This window comes from Protopterus annectens, chromosome 3.part0 (genome assembly GCF_019279795.1).
Source record: "Protopterus annectens isolate FY-2018-M chromosome 3.part0, PAN1.0, whole genome shotgun sequence".
In the NCBI taxonomy this organism is placed as follows: domain Eukaryota; kingdom Metazoa; phylum Chordata; order Ceratodontiformes; family Protopteridae; genus Protopterus; species Protopterus annectens.
The window spans coordinates 1,522,588,948-1,522,610,643 of record NC_056731.1 but is presented as its reverse complement, the minus strand read 5'-3'; the positions used below and the strand labels follow the sequence as shown (position 1 = coordinate 1,522,610,643).

Here is a 21,696-nt window from a genome sequence, read left to right as displayed (position 1 = left end):
TTTTCCAAGAAAGGAATTTTAGCTCTGCAGAATAGACCAGTTCCAACAGAGGTTTAGACAATGTTTCTAACACAAGGTTCAAATCCTACAGAGGAGATGGATCCTTTATGGGAGGTCTCAGATGAAAGGTACATTTAAGAAAGGCTTTGCAAAGCCTATGAGAAAGCCAGAGAGGAGTCCTGAAAACAAACATAAAAGGAGAAAATGGCTGCCAACTGAACCTTAACCAAAACTGGACCCTAAAGAAAACAAAAATGATAAAAACTGTTAACACATCTGAAACTGAACCTGGGAAGGGTTCTATATTTTGAGATTCAATATGATAAACCTTTTCCATTTACTACAACACACACCACACTTGGAGAATTTCTGAGAAGCTTTAAAGATAACCACATCAGTAGGAAAAGATGTGTTCCATCCAATCATCGGAACTGGAGAAGCCAAGTGATCAGCTTCAGGTTGGGGAAGTCCAGGTCAAGTTCCCCAGATGGGTGAGAGATGAGATCAGTTAGTTGATCAAAGAACCAGGGGGACTCCTGTAAGCAATATCACACTAGAGGAAACCTCGTCTGTCTGGGTCAATATGTGGCAATGAGGATGACTTTGACCATGCACCAAATGGATTTCTGTATGAATTTGGTAATCAGAACAAAAAAAAAGAAAAGTGTAATGTAATTCCAGAGGTGAGTGACTGGTTAGAGCATCCCTGGGGTTCTGCCCCGATGAGGGAGAGGGTTATTTCCCCAATGAGGGAGAATGGCAAAGTAACTGCTGCACTTGATGCTCTGTGATGTAGCAAACAGATCACAGCAGGGATTGCCCCAGTGCCTGAAAATTTGCTTTTCAATTACTGGATTCAGGAACCACAGAGCAGGCAGGAGGAGATTCCTGCTGAGCCTGTCCAATAGATTGTTGCACCTTCCGGGAATGTGTGCTGCAGTCAGAAATCAGTGACATGTCATTTCCCAGTGATGCACTCTCATGGTCTCATGACTAAACAGGTAAGATCTGGTTTCCCCTTGCTTGTTTACACACCCGACTTCTGACATATTGACTGTCTGTATGTTTATCACTACTAGAGGACGACAGTCCTACAATTTCCACAAAAAGAACAACCTTCATCTCTATGATGTTTAAGTGAAGACAAGCTTCTGAGTCTGACCAAAACTCTTGGATCATTCTCCCTTTGTAATGTCCCTCCACCCACCCAAGACAGGATGCATCCATAGTTACCATTTCTACCGGGAAGGGAATCTGAAAAGGTCTGCCAGTGAATATCAGAGGAGAGAGAAGCCACCAGTTTAAATGAGTTCTGCATTACTGGGTTAGCCTGATAGATCGAGACAAGGAATCATACTTCTGAGACCATTGAGACTGGAGTAATGGTATAATAATGTGATATGTACTGAGGAAGGGATTGGAGGTGAATTGCCAAAAGCTGATGTCGCCAATTGTAGCAACAGAGTTGTCCACCACAACACTCAGCTCTGAGACTCTGACATCAGGTCTGAAAAGACCAGAGTCTGGATAGTTGGATCCAACACCCCTAGAGCTGATAAAACATGGGTCAAAGGTTCCCATGCCACAGGATCCAGCCGCCAACGCAGATGCAAGGGAAGCAGAGCTGAATGACTTTTACTGGTGAGGAAGCCTAGATAAAGGTAAAATGTATGGATCCCACCAGCTTCAGAGCTGAAGGTGTAGCAATGACCACCATCTTGATTTGGAGAAAAAAACAAGCACACTGCACCACCACGGTCGTATGAAATGTATCACTGACACGCTGAATGAGCAAGTCCGGTCAGTTAAAAACAAATATTTAATAAACAGCTAAAATTAAAGACAAGATTCCTTGGTCTTTGCAATATGGTTAAATCAAGCGTATCTGCTGGTTAAGCAGGTCCGGTCAAATGAAAGCAAATGTCAATAAGGCTCCAATGAGCAACAAGAATTTAAAACAAGGTCCCTTTATCTCTACGATAAGCGTTTTCGATGTATTCTTCCTCAGATCCTATAAATGTATGACGGGACTGGGTTTAGTTTAAAAAAGGGAATATTTCCGGATATTAGATCATGACTTCCTCCTTTCAAGGAAACAACTCGTCCAATCAATGACTTTAAAAAGCTACACACCTCTTTCAGGACCAATGGTATTGAGCCTAATTTCTCTTTGGATGTTCCATGGCTCAAACAAACACGCATTTACCTTAACCTATAATAGGTCTCCTCATCTTTCAGGGAAACAACTCGTCCAATCAATGAACTTAAAAAGCTACACACCTCTTTCAGGACCAACAGATTTGGGCCTAATTTCTCTATCGATATTCCATGGCTCAAACAAACAAGCATTTACCTTAACCTATAGTAGGTCTCCTTGTCTTTAACAAAAGATAGGTTTCAAAGGAATAACGTTGTTTAAACCAGGCCATTGATCTGAACGCAAATTTATTATCCATTTAACTTCACATAATTCTGTATAATTTACAATGTCTCATTGCCTCATCATCGTTTTTACTTAATCAACCACTTTAAAACTAAAATAATGGTCCAAGTGGGAACCTACATGTTCTGCTACAGCATTATGCATGTCCTTATTACGAATGTCTCTCAGGTGTCTTAAGACACAATTCTTAAAAAGCTGGTTGGTCTTGCTTATATAATAGGCAGGGCATAAGGCACACGTCTAAATAAGCCACATTTTTCGTTAGACAGATAGCTTTTACATGGAAATTATACTGTTTCTGAGTTCTTGGATGTAAAAAGGTATTTCGTTCATCTATATGTGGACAAGCCAGACAATTTCCACATCTAAAAGTGCCACTACGTCCTATAAGTTGTGGTGCTTCTAATCCATTTTCTTGACATAATAATCTCTTAATATTCTTTTTGTTCTTATATGAGAATGATGGAGTATCTCCTACTATAGTTTTCAGTAGCGGATCCTGTGTTAAAATCGGCCAGAATTGCTCAATCGCCTTTTTAACTTGTGCATTGTCAGTGCTGTATGTCAATGTCATTCTTAAGTTGTCCTTTTTTATATTTTGAATTTCTCCTGTAGTATTACCTGTAGATATTCTAGAAGTAGGTATGGATAGATCTCTATCTTTGTACCCTCTCTGCTTTAAATTCTGTTTGAGAAAAAGAATTTCTTTATTCCTTGTGGATTCGTTGGTGCATCGCTTGGTTATTCTAGTGACCTCATTACACATAATGTTTCTCGTTGTGTGTCTTGGGTGCATACTACTTTTTAACAAATAGTGATTTCTCCATGTATTTTTCCTGAATAGCTTTATATCGACACCTTTGTCTTCCTTCAAGCTGATAATCACATCTAAGAAATCAATGGATGTTGTTGAATAATTGGCTGTAAATTTCAGGAAACTAGTTTTGTTCAAATAATCATGGAATAATTCAAAATCATCTCTGGTTCCATCCCACAGAATAAATAAACTGACAAAACGGCCATAGTAAATGACATTTTTGTGTCATGGATTTACTGGGTGAAGTAGATGTTTCCGTTCCCATTCTACGATGACTAGATTGGAATAGCTGTTAGTGCAGGGAGTGCCCATGGCTACTTCCCACCTCTGCCAGTATATGGAATCTCCATACACAAAAAAATTATTTTCCAGGACTAATTCTAGTAGTGCACAAATTCTTCCCACTTTTAAGGTTGCTTCAATGAAATTAAAATATTCCTTATAGCTTCTATTCCAATATTATTTGGAATGACAGTGAAAAGGCTGTTTATATCTAAGGTCGCTAGCTGAAGATTCAGATTAGGCGGAACACTGTCAAAACGGACAGTAAGTTTCTGAATAAAATCATCTGTGTCTCGAAGGACAGAACTTTGCAAATTTTAATATTCCATTTAATTTCTTTTCAATAAAAAGGGAGATGGCCTCCGTAATCCATCCAGGTACCTAGTGGAACTTTGCCCTTTGATTCTTTAGTTAAAAAATGATTATTCTCATTTGGAAACGTTGCTACCTTTCTACTTGGCAAGTTGTTTGGATACATTCTAAATGGTGCACAACATTCTATGACTGGCTTGACAAAGGAAGAACAGATGTAGGATTATGAAATATTTGGACACGGAAGAGATAACTGGTAAATTACAAGGGCAAGGTAGAAGGTATTCTAAATGACAACTAATACATGATGATCAAAGGACAACTCAGTGTCAAAGATACCTACATCTTTAATGACTGAATTAGTCTTAACCAGGATCCCACTTATGCAGTAATCAGTAGGATAGACTTGTTTTCAAACGACAAATACTCTACATTATTTGGCATTATGCTTAAGGCCATGGTCAGTACACCAAGTATTTGGTTGGGAAGACCTTCAGGGAGGATACAAGTGTCTCTGGAAGTATCAATAATAGCACATAGTTTACAGTTATCAACAACTTGGCTTGCCATAGACTTTTGACAACTCTTTCTGCATCATAAAAGTAAACGCTGAAGAGGAGAATACCCAGCACAGAGACATGAAGGAGAGCACTAATCACACACCATTTGGATAAGGAGATATCACACACATTTACAATATGTGCTTAAATGGCAAGTCAGTCTGCAAAACAAAGGGTGTCAAATAATTTCAAGTTTAAACTAGTGAGTTTATCGATAATGCTAGCATGGAAAACCACATCAAACGCTTTAGCAAGGTCCACATAACTAGCATGAACAAAACGGCCTTTGTTGTTACATTTTCAAAGAAATTAACCATACTAAGAAGACAGGATCTACTTTTCACAAAGCCAAATGATTATGGTCAAAGGCCTGCAAGTTACCATTTTTAGTGTTTTTAAAGTTGGCCACTTTACAGATAATGCTGGTTAGTCTAACAAGTCAACAGCGTCTGGTATTTGTGGTGGTGCTACCCTTTTCAAATGGTACCACAACTGACATTCTCCAGAGGTTAGGGTACACATCTTGTACAAAGACCAAAGGGCATAGCAAAATTAATTTAAAATGGGTGGCGAAAGCCAAACACACTATGGCTAGGCTTATAAATGCCCTAGGGCAGATAGCCTAGTATGAACCTATGAACTTATGAACCAATTCTAAAGATGTTTAAGAGGGGTTCAGCAAGCTGTACTTTGTACTAACCTAGGTTACAACCTGACAAACTGTCTGGGCCAAAGGAATGCAAATTTGGGCAAATTGCACTCAACCACAACAGTAAATGAATGCATCACTGCTACAGTAGCCTTTAGGCATTATGGGTTGTGTCTGGCCCAAGGCACAACAACTAGTCAGTATCTAAAAGCTTTGGTTCCCTCCCACACCTGATTGGACAGACCTGTGGAGGGAAAATCAGCAGTCAGAGTGGAGAATCTTCAGGACTTTCTTGTCCAAAGGTTAGGGAGGAGCCATCTACACAAACAAGAAATAAACAATTGTATATCCCAACAAGTAACTATATACAAAAATAGGAAATGGAGGATGGGTGCAGCAGTGAAGAATCTGGACATCTGCTGTTATGGGTAAGTGCATCCAACATAACTGTACTATATTCATCATTTCCATTCCTGCAGCAGCATTAGGCTACATGTGATGTTTACCAAAGTCTATCCATCCTGAAATGAGGAATTATATGGATTCAGGACTCCCTAGAGAACAGTCGAAGCAAAGCCTGTCCTGGATGTAGAAAAGGAGCCCAATGTATAATGTCTGAAAAGGTATATACAGGGGACCACATAGCCTTTGTAATACTGCCACAGTCCACCCCTTTCCAATATGCCATCAAAGGCGGCAAGGCTGTAGTACAGTGAGCCTTGATACTGCCTGGTACTGGCTTACCATGGTGGGAATAACAAAAGGCAATATCAGAGGGCAACCATTTGGAAATCTGTTTTGACACATGGTGTCTTTCTTTCTCTCAACATAAGAAACAAACAGCTGATCAGGTTTCTGAAGGACTTTTGTTTTGTCAAGATAATACCCAATCTGTCTCTGCATGTCCATAATATGTAGAAACCTTTCTCCCTAATTCTGAGGATGTGGACAGAATACAGGCTTACTTGTGGCTTGACTCAAACTGAACTTTGAAACCACCATAGGCACGAATGGGTCATTTGTTCTTAATGATATTCCTGTCTTTGTGGAAGACAAGATAGGGTCCCCCCCAACCATGAGAGCTTGCAACTCAGATACGCTTCTTGCAGATGTCAAAGTGATGACAGTTTTCCACGTAATAAACCTGAAGTATGCTAGACATGTAGGTCCAAATGAAAATATGGTTAACTCTTCCAGCCCAAAGTTAAGTTCCCAGGACGGAGCAACCTGCTGACAAGAAGGATTTGGGTGTAAAACTCTTTTAAACTCATTTAAACTGTTTTGCCAGAAAAATATGAGCAGATGTGCTGAAATAGTCACAAGATACAACTTGACAGAGGAGTAAGACTGACCAGATGCTAATAACTCACATATATTTCAACACCAGTGGTACATAATCCCTGATAGGCCCTTATTATTGGATAGGTACCAGCAAGTAACCTTTTCCACTTGCCCAAGTAATGCATTTCGAGCATAAAATGTTGTATTCTGAGACTCTCTTACAGGGAAATACTTTAGTCTCCCCTCACTGGAGCAGCAAAACACAATATGGTGAATATTTACAGGTAGTATTAAAAGATAAATACAAAACAGAAACAAACTGAGGTTTGCTGACTGTAGACAATCTTGCATGGAGAATCTACTCAGCAATGAACAGTTTATGATTCAAGCATCAGAGGCAGCACTTCTTGGTGTTAAATGGATACTTCTTTCACTAAAAGTTATTTTGATGTTCTCGAATTTAGCTTTGGAAAAATGTTTGCTTATGTAAGCAGCTTAACTTACAGCTTGAACGTTCTATGGAATTCTTCTAGGTATTCTACATAATACTATTAAAACATTACATGAAAAAGAAAACAAAATCAATGGAGACACTTTTCAAGCCAAAGAGAAAGGAATGCAAGTCAGAGCTGTGGAGCAGAGAGATAAAGCCCTAACAATGGTCCAGGCTACCCAGGTTTAATTAGCATCTGAGGCACCGGCAGGGAGGGATAGGTGTGTCTATTCTGGGGGGAAGGAAGTTAATCTCTGTTCTACCTGAGTAGAGGTGTAATCCACACAGGAAAGTGGCCCTTGGATAGCATTACAAGATAAATGTAGGGCAGAAGGGCAGACAAAAATGAGGGTGAAACATAATAATAAAAAAAAATCCCTCCCCCTTGTAGTTGTGAATAAAATTCCTCAGGACACCTTTAAATTCCACGTCGGCTCCAGTTTGGAAATGAAGTTAGTCCAGGGAAGAACAGGGACAGATAGGTAAGAACTTAAAGGAGTGAAGCAATGGGCAAATAAATAAATACACACACACAAAGGTAGAAAATAACCAAGAAAAATGTCCAAAAATCTTCAAACTGAAATGAACATCAGTCATTTCAGTGAACTCATTCCAAACCCAATGAGAGAAATAATGAGAATGACCACCTTCTGAGAAAGCTCCTCTTACCAGATGGCTGCTGACAGTTAAAACCAAGAGTTCACTGTAAGAACATTCTTGACTAAGCATTTCCTTGAAATCACATTACCTCTGTTGGTATGCTTCAGCATTGACATTACTATTACCCAACGGATTTATCTATCTTTGTTGACCAAGAAGGTCCAACTGGGATTGATACCCTTTTTCAGCAGAGACCCTGAGAGAAATGCTCTATGTTCATATACAGAGACAATATATTTTCATTTTTCACATTGTATACAATATTTGGTCTTGGTTATATACACATTTCTGCACACGTAATTGGCTGTAACTGATAATTAATGCTTAAACTAGCGTCATACAACTTGCAACTATAGAAAGGATGAAAATAATAGAAAGTCTGCACATTTGCATAAAGCTGTAGCAGACAGAAGTACAAAAGAAACAAAGGGAAGACAATGGCTTGGATTAGGACCGAATTAGCAAGTAGTGGTATAATGAGGAAGAAAGATTAAGTATGAGTAGGTAGTTAAGAAACAATCCGCGGTGGTGGTGCTGCGGTAGCGTTGTCGCCTCACAGTAAGACGCTGTCCGGTTCGACTCTCAGCTAGAGAGTCTTCTGCGTGGAGACATGCATGAAAGGGCGTACCTTCGTTGAAGGTTGTGCGTCAGGGCTGGCAACTCGGCACGTAAAAATCAACTACCAATCATTAGCAGACCGGAGTTCCACTGTGGCGACCCCTAACTGGGAAAAGCCAAAAGACACAACAAAATGGTAGTTAAGACACAAAATCAATCAAATGTTTATAGTAGGACATAAAGGGAAGCATAGCAATCACCATATGGGAAGTTAGTACAGAGAAGCAATAGTTTTGACAGAGGTATTACAGTTTGAATTTTCTTTCTGCATTGGCAAATAACCAGGTGTAAAGCAAAAACAGAGCCACGTGCATTGCAGATGATGTTTTGGCAGATTTCTAAAGCATTTGTTCTTTTCAGTAAGTTTTACCTGTAGTAGGATGCAGTTATACAGTTTTGAAACATAATTAGAATAAGTTGTTATGTACCTACCATAACGTTCCATGTTAGTTGTCTTCTTCTCGCCTTCTTTCTTGCTGGATGGGTTCGGAGCCAATCCTCGGCTCCGACTTGGCCTTCTACTAAAGCTCGAGAGCTATTTACCGGCTCGAGGCTTCCCCATATCCCGCAATGCTAGGCGACAGATACCCAGATCTCATTTGGCAAAGCTAACACCATGGAGACACCTGTCTCCACTACAAGGTTTACCTACAGTGCTAAAAACAGAAGAGGACGTACCCTAGAAGAGAGTCAACCAGAGGAAGAAGGCCTCAAAGGGATTCTTCTCGGTCTGTCCAGGCTAGGGGAATGGAGGGTGGGACGCAAGCAAGAAGGCGAGAAGAAGACAACTAACATGGAACGTTATGGTAGGTACATAACTTCTTAATGTTAAGTTGTCTATCTCGCCTTCATTCTTGCTGGATGGGACAGCGTCCCTAGCACCTTAGCCCTGGGTGGCTCATCGGAACAGACTCTTGAGCACAGTGGAACCAAAGTCAGCTCGACTCCTGGAGGCCATATCCAACTTGTAATGTGAAATGAAAGTATGAGGAGTGGCCCATGTGGCTGCAGCACAAATAGATTCCACTGGAAGTCTTGCCTGAAAAGCTACCGACGTGGCTAATGCTCTGGTGGAATGAGCTTTTGGCTTTGTAGGGAGTTCTTTATGTCTCAGTTGGTAAATCAAAGTAATAATAGAAGCCAACCACCTGGATAAGGTTACTTTAGAAACTGGCAGGCCATGCTTGCCCTCAGCATAGGACAGGAATAGTTGGTCTGATTTTCTTGTTTGCTTAGTCCTATCCAAATAAAAAAGTAATTGCCTGTGAACGTCCAAATAGTGCAACTTTTGTTCAGCTCTGTTCGAATAGTCAGGAAAAAAGACAAGAAGATCAATAGTCTGATTCAGATTTGCCTCGGAAGGTATTTTGGGTAAAAAGGAAGGATTAGTCCTGAGTGAAACTCTTATCTTTGTGAAAAACAAGATAAGGAGGACGAATACAGAGGGCTTGAAGTTCCGACACTCTTCTAGCTGAGGTGATGGCTACTAAGAAGAGAGTCTTCCAGGAGAGTAATTTTAAGAAGCAGGAGGCCGCACGTTCAAAGGGAGGGAGAATCAATTAAGTTAATATCAGGTTCAAATCCCACGGAGGCGGGGGATCTTTAACCGGGGGCCTAAGTAAAAATAGTCCCTTTAAGAAAGGCTTTAAAAAGTTTGTGGGACATGATGCTGGTCTCTGACAGGCCAGTGTGGAAATTAGTGATAGCAGCCAACTGGACTCTAATGGTGGCAGATGAGGAACCTGCTTGAAAAAGTCCTGCCAAAAAATCTAGAACGTTATGGACAGGGGCTGTAAAGGGGTCTATATTTCTAGCTTCTACCCAAAAAGAGAAATGTTTCCACTTACTAGCATAAGTCTTTCTGGTAGTTGATTTGTGCGAAGAAAGAATGATTTCACGCACTGGCTGAGAAATCTGTGGAAGCCTGGCTAAGGTTGGAAGTGGAGCAACCAAGCTGTGAGGTTGAGAGACTGAAGGGATTGGTGCAGCCCGCCCGACTGATGGACGAATAGATCTGGCACTGGGTCCAGATTCCAAGGCTGCTCCAGTAGGTGACTATAAACGAATGGGAACTAAATTTGTCGAGGCCAGTAAGGATCTGCATGTGAAAACGAGCCAGGGGAAGTAATGCGATTGCTGCTGCCATGAGACCCAAGGTTTTCAGTACAAATCTGGCCTGAAATCTCTTGCACTGTAGTAAGGTCTGGACATGTCGGTGAATGTCTGATGCTCTTTCTAAAGGAAGTTTTGCCAACAGCTCTTTTGTATTTAATCTTGCGCCTATAAAGGTTATAGATTGACAAGGCGACAATGCAGACTTTTCGAAGTTTAGAGAGATACCTAGCTCGGAGCAAGTTTGGATGGTATAAATCCCTGGCTCGCAGTAGTTGATGCCTGGTGGAAGCAGTTAGGAGCCAGTCTAGATATGGAAACACCTGGAATCCTCGCCGTCTCAGGTGAGCCGTAACCACTGCCATGCATTTGGTGAACACTCTGGGGGCTGTGGTGAGACCAAAGGGCAGTGCTCTGAATTGATAGTGACTGGCTCCCAGCCGGAAGCGGAGAAGCCTTCTGGAGCGCCTGTCCATTTTGATATGGTAGTACGCATCCTGAAGGTCTATGGAGCACATCCAATTGTCCTGACCCAAAAAGGGTAGAATGGACTGAAGCGTGACCATCCGGAACTTCGTTCTTTGAACAGATTTGTTTAACCTGCTGAGATCCAAAATGGGTCTCCAGTCCCCTGTCTTTTTTGGTACAAAAAAGATCTTGGGAGTAAATCCCGGATCCTTGCTGGTCTGCTGGGACTGGCTGGATGGCCCTTTTTTTTAGCAGTTTTGAAATTTCTAGTACTGCTTGTTCCCTTAGACCGGGTGGAACATCTGGAAAGGACCTGTTTGTTTGTACAGGGGTGTGGACAAAGGAGATTTTGTAACCCACGGATATGATGGACCGTACCCATTTGTCTTGTGTGAGGAGTTGCCAGGCTTCTGGGTACAGTGACAATCTTCCCCCAACTGCCTCCGAAGGTGGACAGTCGGGCAGCCCCTCAGGGGTGCTGAAAGGGTTTGTCAGAGAAAGATTCTCTGCTACCCTGATTTTGCGGACCCCCTCTGCCCCTCGGGCAGCATCTATTATTGTTCCCTCCTCTGCCCCTAGAGGGAAACTCGCCATGTGTGTCAGGCACGACTCCCTGGGGTTTCCGAAACTACATTTTTTTCACTCTTCTGACCTTTAGGGTATGGTCTAGAGGGAGGAGAAAAACGGACTCCCACGGCAGAGAGAGTCTTGCCTTCCTGCTCACACCTAAGGGTATCCTTCACCTGTGGTCCAAACAAAGCCAAACCATCGAAGGGGGTATTGGTGAAGGACGCCTTAAAGGGGTCAGCAAAGTTACATAACCACAACCAGGCATGTCTTCTCAAAGCCACGCCTGTACCTGCAGCCCTACTCGCTCCATCGGCTGCATAAGAAACGAGCCACATGGAGGAGTTGCCTATAGAGTTAAGGGTCGCCAGCTGGGATTGAATCTTTTCCTGAGACCCTGCAGCTGATGGATCCTGAAGGGCATCACCCAGTTCCTTGAGAAGATCCCTTTGAAGGCGGGTGAAATGGCACAGATAATTCAGCGACCACATGGAAAAGGTCGCTGAAGAAAACATCTGCTTTCTGTACCTGTCCATTGTCCTAGATTCTTTATTAGGTGGATGGACAGGCATGGAAGGGTCAGCCAACTCCTTCTTAGTGGCTGCTGCCACCACCATGGTATCAACAGGGACACCCTTTGTCAGAAACTGTTTGTCAGATGGGGCTGTAATGAATTTAGCGAGCCTGCGGGGAGTTGGTTCCACTGTGTCCGGGGCTGTCCACGCCTTCCGAGCCACCACTTCCATGAGCGGGTCGAATTGCGGAGACACCCAGGAGGTGGAAGGGCGAGAACCAAACACGTCCAGGTACGCAGACTCGTCCTCGGAAGGGTTAAGGGCAGTCCAGTTCCCCCTCTGCCTAAGGATCTCAAGGATGTCCAAAAGGAGACATCCTCAGAGGGGGACCTTGGGGACCCTTCCGAATCCGCCAAGTCGGTGTCAGACTTGACTGACTCGGGGGAGCCACATGTTTCCTCTTACATTTTCTCTTCCGAGGGGGCTCCTCTGAATGATCAGAGGAGGCCTCAGAAGAGGATGGGGCGACCTGGAGCATCTGCTCTCCACGCTTGGGGTCAGGAGGGTGGACAGAGACCGATGCAGCACCATGGGGGGAGGAGCCGAAGGGGCCGATCGGGGAACAGACACAGGAGTCAGCACTCTCCTCATGACCTCAAAGATGCTCCTGTCAGGCAGAGAAGAGGGTCCACGCTCTGAAGAGATGTGAACCCCTCCCGGCACCGTGAGGGACAGCTCCGAGGCCGATGTTGGGGCTGAGCTCACCTGTTTCGAGGCCCCGAGAGGGAGAACGGGGTCAGACAAGGGTCCGATGCCCCTCGCCCCCTCCGAGCAGACGAGGGAGTCTCGGCGCCCAGATCCCTCCAAGGACGGGACCAATGAAGAGATCAGAGCTGAGGGAGCCGAAAGGTGTGGTATCGGCTCCGACATTCTGACGATTCGAGCCCCAACGAGCTCCGGCTCCGAACACAGTGGAAGAGTTGGAGGAGGAACTGTTGAAGACAGAGGGATAGCCACAGTCTGTTGAGAAGGGCTGGTCAAAATTTTGGCCAGTGCCTGCGAGTTTAGAAGCCTACTGACCACCCTCTCCAAGTCATGATCGGATAGCCTGGAGGACCGAGAGGAGTGGGACCTATGGCTCTGCTCCGATTGAAGCAATGGAGATCCCGGAGCCGAACGAACGGACTCTAAAGAGGGGGACCGCAAATGTTTTCGGCTCAGAGAAGGCTCCGACACCAAGGTCGGAGCCGACTGAGGTCTCGAAGTGTCGGTTCCAGCCGGAACCGACGAGGAGGCAGGAGCTCCGCTTGTTCGGCGGGCTTTAAGGATTTACCCGACGGAGGCTTAGCCGGGGATCTTTCTGGCTTAAGTAAGCCCCTCAAAATAAGCTTGTTCCTACGCTCCTGCAGGACTCTCGGACTGAAGGCGTGGCAGACCGAACAAGAGTCCTGCAGGTGTAGGGGGCCCAAACAATAAACACAAGAAGTGTGACCGTCTGTCAGAGACATCTTCTGACAGCACGTCACACTTCTTGAAACCTGAGACTTTGGTATCTTTAGACATATTAAAAAAGGGATACCAAAGGAAACAGGTAACTAGTGCTTAAAACAAGGCACACACACACAAGCACTAGGGAAAACTAACAGTAATAATAATAATTATAACAACAATAACTATAACCACACAACTATTACTAATAAATATATATATATATATATATATATATATATATATATATATATATATATATATAATACTATAAGTAAAAGTAGCTAATAAGGCCTAACACTACCCTAAAGGGTGTGGGGGGGGGGGGGGAAGAAACTCTGAAACAACAACAAAAAAGGAGTTTCTAAGTGGGATCTCAAGTGGTACATGATCTAATTAAACTAAGAGGGAAGATTATCAAAATATAAAAGAATATTAACAGTAAAATCACAAGAAAAGATTTATACGACCTGGAGCCGGTAAAATCGCAACCTCGTAGCTGAAGCAGCAAATGAGATCTGGGTATCTGTCGCCTAGCATTGTGGGATATGGGGAAGCCTCGAGCCGGTAAATAGCTCTCAAGCTTTAGTAGAAGGCCGAGTTGGAGCCGAGGATCGGCTCCGAACCCATCCAGCAAGAATGAAGGCGAGATAGACAACTTAACATTAGACAGATTCCAGCAGAGTTTTCTCAGTTGGTTACAGCCAGGAGAGACTTTTTATTTCAGAGTGGTGTTCTGTTGTTGCTCTGTGGCAGTTGATATGTTTTTTTTTGTTTTTGTTTTTATTTATTTTTTTTTTTTTTTAGAGAATGGCAACTATCTGGCTTGTATACAAGTTTGTGGGTAGTAGTGAGTTAAGTTAGTTGATTTGTGAGTGTTAACCAATTTAGGTCCTTTAGGACTGCCCAGTGGTGGGTTTTAGATGATGAACATGCAGTGAATTTTGCAATTTTACTACAGTATGCATCAAGTTAGGACTTCAAGGTAATGTTAAGATTTGAGAAGCTAGGCGATGCATATAAATAGGGAGTAGGTAGGTTGCTACTATGGATTTTTTGTGCATGCTGTAAGAGATTGTATTTTCTCTGTATAGGAAGGTGTGTGTGTGTGTGTGTGTGTGTGTGTGTGTGTGTGTGTGTGTGTGTTATTGTTAGTTTGGAGAATATGTTAACCATATCTGAGTTTGTCATTTGCAAGTACTCCAAGCAATTTGGCTTCGGTCAAAGTTTTTATCACTGCACTGTCAGATGAAACAAGATAGAAATTATGTTTTTGAGCATTACATTGTCTTGGTGTAAAGAGCATTAATTTACTCTTTTTTTGCATTTAGAAGGAGGTCTGCAGTGCCTAGCCTAGATATGACAAATGAGAAAGACTCTTGGATACTTTCCTGGAGGATTTGTAGAATTGGGACCGAGAAGATGAGGGTTGCGTCATCTGCATAATGAACTACATTTGCTTGTATAAAGGAGGTATGGAGTTTAACAAATATATTAAATATAAGTGGGCCTAGTATTGGATCTTGAAGGACTCTAACCTTGACTGGAAGAAATGAGGAGAATTCTTGTTTCCATTTTACGAATTGTCTATTTGAGAAATAGCAATGAAACCAAGTGAGAGAAGGCTAAATTAGACCTAGGGAGGAGAGTTCAGTGGGAAGTTTTTGATGTGAAACTGTGTCAAAGGCCTCTGACAGATCCAGGAAGAGTACTGATATTGGACTGCCATTTTTTTTCTATTGTGGTTGATAGTATTGGTAAAGCTAATAAGAGAAGTAATTGTGCCATGAGGACAGAAGCCATACTGAGTCATGGAAACATGATTATTTTGGGCAAGATATTTGAGATCTGTGAGTGGATACATTGTTCTAATATTTTTGACAGTGGTGATAGCAAAGCTATGGGTCTTATACTTGAACAGATCAGTTGAATTTCCACCTTTGTGGATTGGTATTATGAAATCTTTCTTCAGATATCTGGACTGTGGTTTTCAGTGAAACATCAGCTAACTAGTACAGAGACAGGGAATGCCAGAGTTTCAGAAACGAGTTTTATGTACTCTGTTGGTAGGTTGCCAGCTGCTCAGACTGTTGGTTTGAGCTTTTGTAGGTATTTTTTATGGTGGTAGTTGGGACTAGGATGGAAAGAGAAGGATATAGAATTGTTATTAGAGGAGTTTGTTGTAATGGGGTAGTGGGAGTGCTTTAAGTAAGAGACAGTACACTTTATAAAGTGGGAGTTGAACTGGGTTGCTACACTGTCTGGGCTGTTACTGGTTGCTGATGAGGGAGTAGCTCTTTGGTTGGTGTGTAGTAGTTTATGGAGGACCACAATAGCTTTGTACTGTTTTGGTGTGTTGTCTAAAGGTTGGTGAAGTAGAAATTTTGTTGTCATTGTTTATTAATTTTCTTGCAAGACTTCTTAATTATCTGAAGTTCTCTGGAATGAATTTTGTTTTTGGACTATATTTTCCATGTTTTGTCTCTCTGAAGAAGTATTTGCCTGGTGTGTTTTGTTAACTGGGCTGCCGGGTTTGACCTGACTCTCTCAGTTCTGAGTGATATGTGGCTACTGGGGATCAAGGATGTTTGGGAATGTATTACCAAAATGGGTTACTGCATCATCTGGCATGTTTTAGGATACTCTGGTTGTAGAGTTTGATTGTGGAAGTATTTTACATTGCTTACCTGTTTATAGGCTACCTGTCTGCATATGCTGAGATGGTTTCTGACAGAATAAGTTGGTAGGTGGTTAGCTATACACTCAAAAAGGCGGCCAGAGGAATTTAAGTTATTTGGTTTGTTTGTAAGAATCCAGTCTAAAACCGATTCGACATCTTATCTAAAATACATATTCAGGGACTTTATTAACCATACCAATACATGTAATATTCAGCATCCTCTTGAAAAATAAAAAAAAAGAAAACATGAGAAAAACAAGACAAAACCACAGTTTTTACTTACTTAGCTTCCAAAGTAGGCTTCATCTCACATGTCGGGAAAGTGGGGTGACCAAATTCATCCTGAAAATCTAGAGGAATGTTAAATGGAACACCAACACGGAATGGTGGATCCAAAACACCCACAGAAAACTTATCAGGTTTTCCCTCTGAAAAACAAACATTAAAGCACATATTCAACAAAGAAGCCTTATTTACTTTTTCAAAGTAAAAATATAATAGCATCGCTTTTAAATGTGTAGAGCATTCTCTCTAGTAAATTAAGTAGTTTTCAACAAAACCAAAAGAACAAGCAACAGACAACATTATTTAAAAAAAAAGCAATTACTCAGCAGCTGGTTTAAATGGGGCCAGGGTCAACTTTTCTAAGACTGAATTAAGATCTTCCATTTCTCTCCATTGATGCAATCTGATAATAACTAATACCAAAGAGGAAATGCACCAATGGAGTAGCTTACCAATAACAAAAAAACTTAACAGGAATACAGCTTGTAACCTGTGCTTTGAAAGTAATGCACAGCAATGGAATAGCATACAGTTTCAGAATTTGTTTATAGGTTCATAGATTAGTACTAAGCTAACTGCCCTTGTGAGCCATTTTAAGCCTAGCCAATTATCTCTTGTGAGACTCAAACCCTGCACCTTGTGTTTGTAAGGCAAACACCTTAACCATTAGGGCACCCTCCCAACTTTACAATTCCCAAGTAGGTTACTGTATAAAATGCCTAAGCTATGTCTAGGTATGCAGTATGATCCATTACCTCATCCATTACCTGGGTGACCTTCTCAAAGAAGTCCACCAGGTACAATAGGCATGATGTGCCTTTGGTTAAAAAAATTGGGTTGGGTCCAGTGTGTGAAGGTTACCTACATCAGTGTTAATCAACAAAATCATTCAAGCAAGTATATGAAATCTCAAGTGTGCATAAACAAAGTTTACTAAAGAAGGCTGACTGGCACACAAGCAGGGCATATTTTCTCTTAAAAACAGGCAAGTCACAGAAATTCTTAACAGACAAACAAATTACAATAACAATGTGACTGATTAGAGGGGAGAGGGGTAGAGCAACAGTTCACCAACTATGGGCGGGCATCAGAAGCACAGCAGGAGGCATGGAAACTTATACAGAATCCACAAATGGGTGTTACTGTCATGAAATCGAAGGTCAGCTGAATGAAAACTATGCAATCATAAACCTGAAAATAAAACCACTATAAAAGACCTTCAACACACATCACAGAAACTTTTGTAAATCACTACCTTGAATAAATAATACACAATAAAAGAAGATAGACAAACACTAAAAATGGCATTTTGTATGGGTGTGTGGCTCTGCCCCCCCACCCCAGCCGGGCTGCTTATGTAAACTAATTCTATCACTATCCAACAGCTGCATTGTCAGCAACTCCATAAATTGTGTACATATGATGAAGCCTTTGTAACTCTGCTTCCGGTTAGTCCTGTCACACACTGGGTTCACAGGTGGGATACCAGACTTCACTTGAGCCCTCTGGATTACCTCTGTTTTCAACTCCATAAAATGTATTAACCAACAACATAATTTGTTCTAAAGTAAAAGACATCCTATTCCGTTCCAAAAACCTTAATAAAGTCACAAGCAAAACAAGAAAACACAAGTCCAGGCACTTTACCAGCATTCTTTTTCCTTTAATAGCACAAGATCTGGTACCTCGGCCTTTCGCCTTCACGGATCACAAAGTGTGTATGCTTCAAACATCTTTTTATACATATGCATACACATTAAAAAGCAATTAGCGCAAACAATTTATCCAATTAATTAATTATTCAATTTCATCAGTTTTTCAATATTGCATCAAATTCATCACATTTCACTGAAAAAAGTTTTATAAATCTATATCCAAAATATTATATCAATATATATATATATATATATATATATATATATATATATATATATATATATATATATATATAAATACAAAATATGAAATTTTCTTATCACAAACATATTTTATTTTTTTATATATTTTACAAAACCATAAATGATTATTTAACTATTAATTCATATAATTACTATCTAAATAGCCAGTTCTAGATTAAGTCCAAAGGGCTTTAAAGTTCCAAATTTTAAAATCATTTTAGTCTCTAATTCAAGTAACTTATAAAGATATTCATTCCATCCCATGGAAAAAGACTTACCCCAAACACAAAATTTCAAACAATTAGGGGAACAACCATGTATTTCAGCAAAATGTTGGGCCACAGGGCTACCCTCACTATGATTTCTGATGTCTCTTAAATGCTCGAGAATACGAATTCTTACCATTCTTTTTGTTTGCCCAATATACCAAGTGTCTACACATGAACAGCATAGTGCATACACTACCCCTATATATCTGCAGTTAAAATAAAATTTTGGGATTAAAGGAAACACCATTAATAGTATCCACATTTTTTACCCAATCACATAAACTACAATTTCCACATGGAAATGTTCCTGGAGTCATGCTATCAATTTCATTCCCTTTCAAGAAATTAAAGTTTAATAATTCCTTTAATTTTTTTTCCCCTTTTATAGGAGAAAGTGATATGCTCAGGGAACAGTTGACCAATATTGTCATCTTTAATTAAATACCAATATTTTCTCACTATTCTCCTTATTTCATCTGAAAAGAGAGAAAATGCAGTTACAAAAAACAATTTTCTTAGATCATTATCTTCAGTATGTTTTATCTCTACCCGTTTTTCCTTGGTATATTTTTGTTTTTTGTAACCACATAATTTTTCATGAGTCTCCCCAAGAATCTTCTTTTTACACTTGAATAATTCACCTTTATCATAACCCCTCTCACTTAATCTCATTTCCACATTATTTACTTCATTTTTTCTCTCCCTTAGATCACTAGTAAGAACTAATATTCTTTGAAATTCACCTAAAGGTAAGGACCGTAGTAAATGTTCCGGATACATGCTAGTAGCATGTAAAAACATATTCACTGCAGTAGTTTTTCTAAAAGGCCTATAGCCTATTTGGTCTAAATCATTATATAGCATTACATCCAGAAAATTATTGTTTTCCCTACTAAGGTCATATGAAAAAGCCAATCCATGTTCATTAGTATTCAAAATCTCAAAGAAATCCAAAAATTCAGTAATCTCACCCTTACAAATCATGATTACATCATCAATAAAGCGTTTATACAGTATAACTTTATTCCTATAAAAAGAGGTAGGGTAAATAAATTTCCTTTCAAAAAATCCCATATAAATGACAGCATATGAGGGCACAAATGCTGCCCCCATAGATGTCCCCTTTAACTGCAGAAAAAATTCATTGTTAAAACTGAAGTAGTTATGAGTTAGACAAAATTCCAAAAGGCTAATTATGTAAGTAGTCCTGGGTCCATCTCCTAACATTTCCAACATTGCTTCCAAACCCCACCTTATACTAATATTCGTATAAAGTGATTTCACATCAATTGTCATCCAATAATAGTCTTGACACCATTTCGTCTGGGAGATTATATCTAACAGTTCTTGAGTATTAGTAATATGTGCTGCAACTTTATTCAAATATTTCTTTAAGTGGAAATCCAAGAAAATGTTAACATTACTCAAAAGCGAGCCTATACCTGATACTATGGGTCTAGCCGGAGGTTTTTCAAGACATTTATGTATTTTTGGTAGAGCATAAAATATAGGTATTTGAGGTTTCTTAAACAATTTATTCACATCCTTCCTATCAAAGAAGCCAAGATGTTCCCCTCGCTCTAATAATGCTAACAGTTCATCATTAAAATCTAATGTTGGGTCCTTTCTTAGTCTTTTATATTCAGAAGCATTATTTAACAAATCGACCACCATTTCAAGATATTTTGATTTATGTAAAATGACCCAATTTCCACCCTTATCAGCACATTTAAAAATATAATCTCTCTTTACTTGTATCAAATTTTTCAAAGCCATCCATTCATTCTTATTTAAATTAAACGGCTTTCTATTCTTATTAGAATTATTAACAAATAGTGATATTTCCTTAAATATCACTTTAGAGAAAGCAGTAATTGCTGGCACCTTCATTACGGGTGAAAATTTACTATCAGATACTAGTTGGGGCAGTGCTAGTTTTCCATACTCCGTATGGTAAAGATCAAATTCGGTAGTAACCCCACCAACATCATTATCCATTTCCACAGTATCATAGTCATAAAGACACATTTAACAATTCATCAAATTCACAGTTTTCATCAGTTTCAGGAACAGTCACATCTAAAGAAGTATTTTTAATATCATTAATCGTGTTATCCTGAAAGAAAAACATTTAAATACAATTTCCTAATAAAAGCTCTCAGCTCTAAATATATATCTCCAAAGGAGGGAAAATACGTTGGCACAAATTTACAGCCTTTTAATAACACAGCTTTCATATCATCGTTAAGAGACAAATCAGACAAATTAACAACACACAAAGTTCGTATGTCATTTTGACTCACTGTAAAATTATTTGAAACGATTCCTGCCCTTACGACCGTTCCTTCCCCGATTACTTTTACTGTTCTGAAATGAATTATCAACCCCACCCTGAGCTGATAAATTTTTCACACTGTCATTCACCGTATCGGCAGGATTCAAAAAAGTAACATTCTTACTAAGAGAAACAGTTGTCTCTTGTTCAGCTGAAGACGCTGAAGTATTTCGGCGTTTCTGCGCACCACTTCTGACCCTTGACCTACTGCGTGTAGTCTCACGCTGCCATGGAAACAGAGTCCCAGTCTCATAATCTTTAATATCTCGTACTAACTTATTTCTTAAGCATAATAATTTCAGTTTCTAATTTAGAAATTTTGTCATTAATCTTTGAAAACTGCGTTTTAAAACAGGATTCCCCCACCACCTCATCCTGTAAATGCAGTATTTCAGTTTTGAGTTTCTCGTGTGTCCTGGAATTTCGTTTAATCAAAATGTGAAGCCATTTCGTAGTACACTCAAGGGAGGCTTTTTTCCATTCATCAGAGGTCTTGTTCCTCTTCCAAAAAAATCAGCCGCTGGCAGCCGATCTATTCGCAACCCCCTTGGTGTAATATTTAAACTAATGTATTTTTCAAGAAGTCGGGTGCCGAGAATCAAAGCAATTTCTTTAGACATTAGTCTCTCAAGTTGTTGAAAACGGTCATCCATCTGGCTATTGTTTCCAATATTCCACGGATCCCCAAGGGAAAACTTCTTTTCACGTTCATTTATTAGCTCAGTAAAAGAATACTGGTAAAGTGCCTGGACTTGTGTTTTCTTGTTTTAAAAGACATCCTATATTTGACACAAAGGTGCTCCATTACATTTTCCTACAAATACTGCTGTGATGGAGCCTGGAGGTCCACAAAATACAAATGTCTTCATAGATGTAAATTGTGTTCCATGAACCAAAAGATTCTGTTTTAATGGGGATCCAGTGTCTGTCAGCCTGGGTCGACATGCTCGACAAGCTGTTTTGC

At 40.3% G+C, this 21,696-nt stretch overlaps 1 protein-coding gene across 1 annotated transcript in view; it reads right to left on the bottom strand.

Moving 5' to 3' along the window:
* SMCHD1 (structural maintenance of chromosomes flexible hinge domain containing 1) overlaps positions 1-21,696 on the bottom strand; it is a 3,546,415-nt gene that overhangs the window by 2,061,911 nt on the left and 1,462,808 nt on the right. Inside the window, exon 20 of the mRNA XM_044065561.1 lies at positions 16,229-16,373. Within this exon, the coding sequence (XP_043921496.1) occupies positions 16,229-16,373 (145 nt within the window). The remainder of the gene's footprint in view (positions 1-16,228; positions 16,374-21,696) is intronic.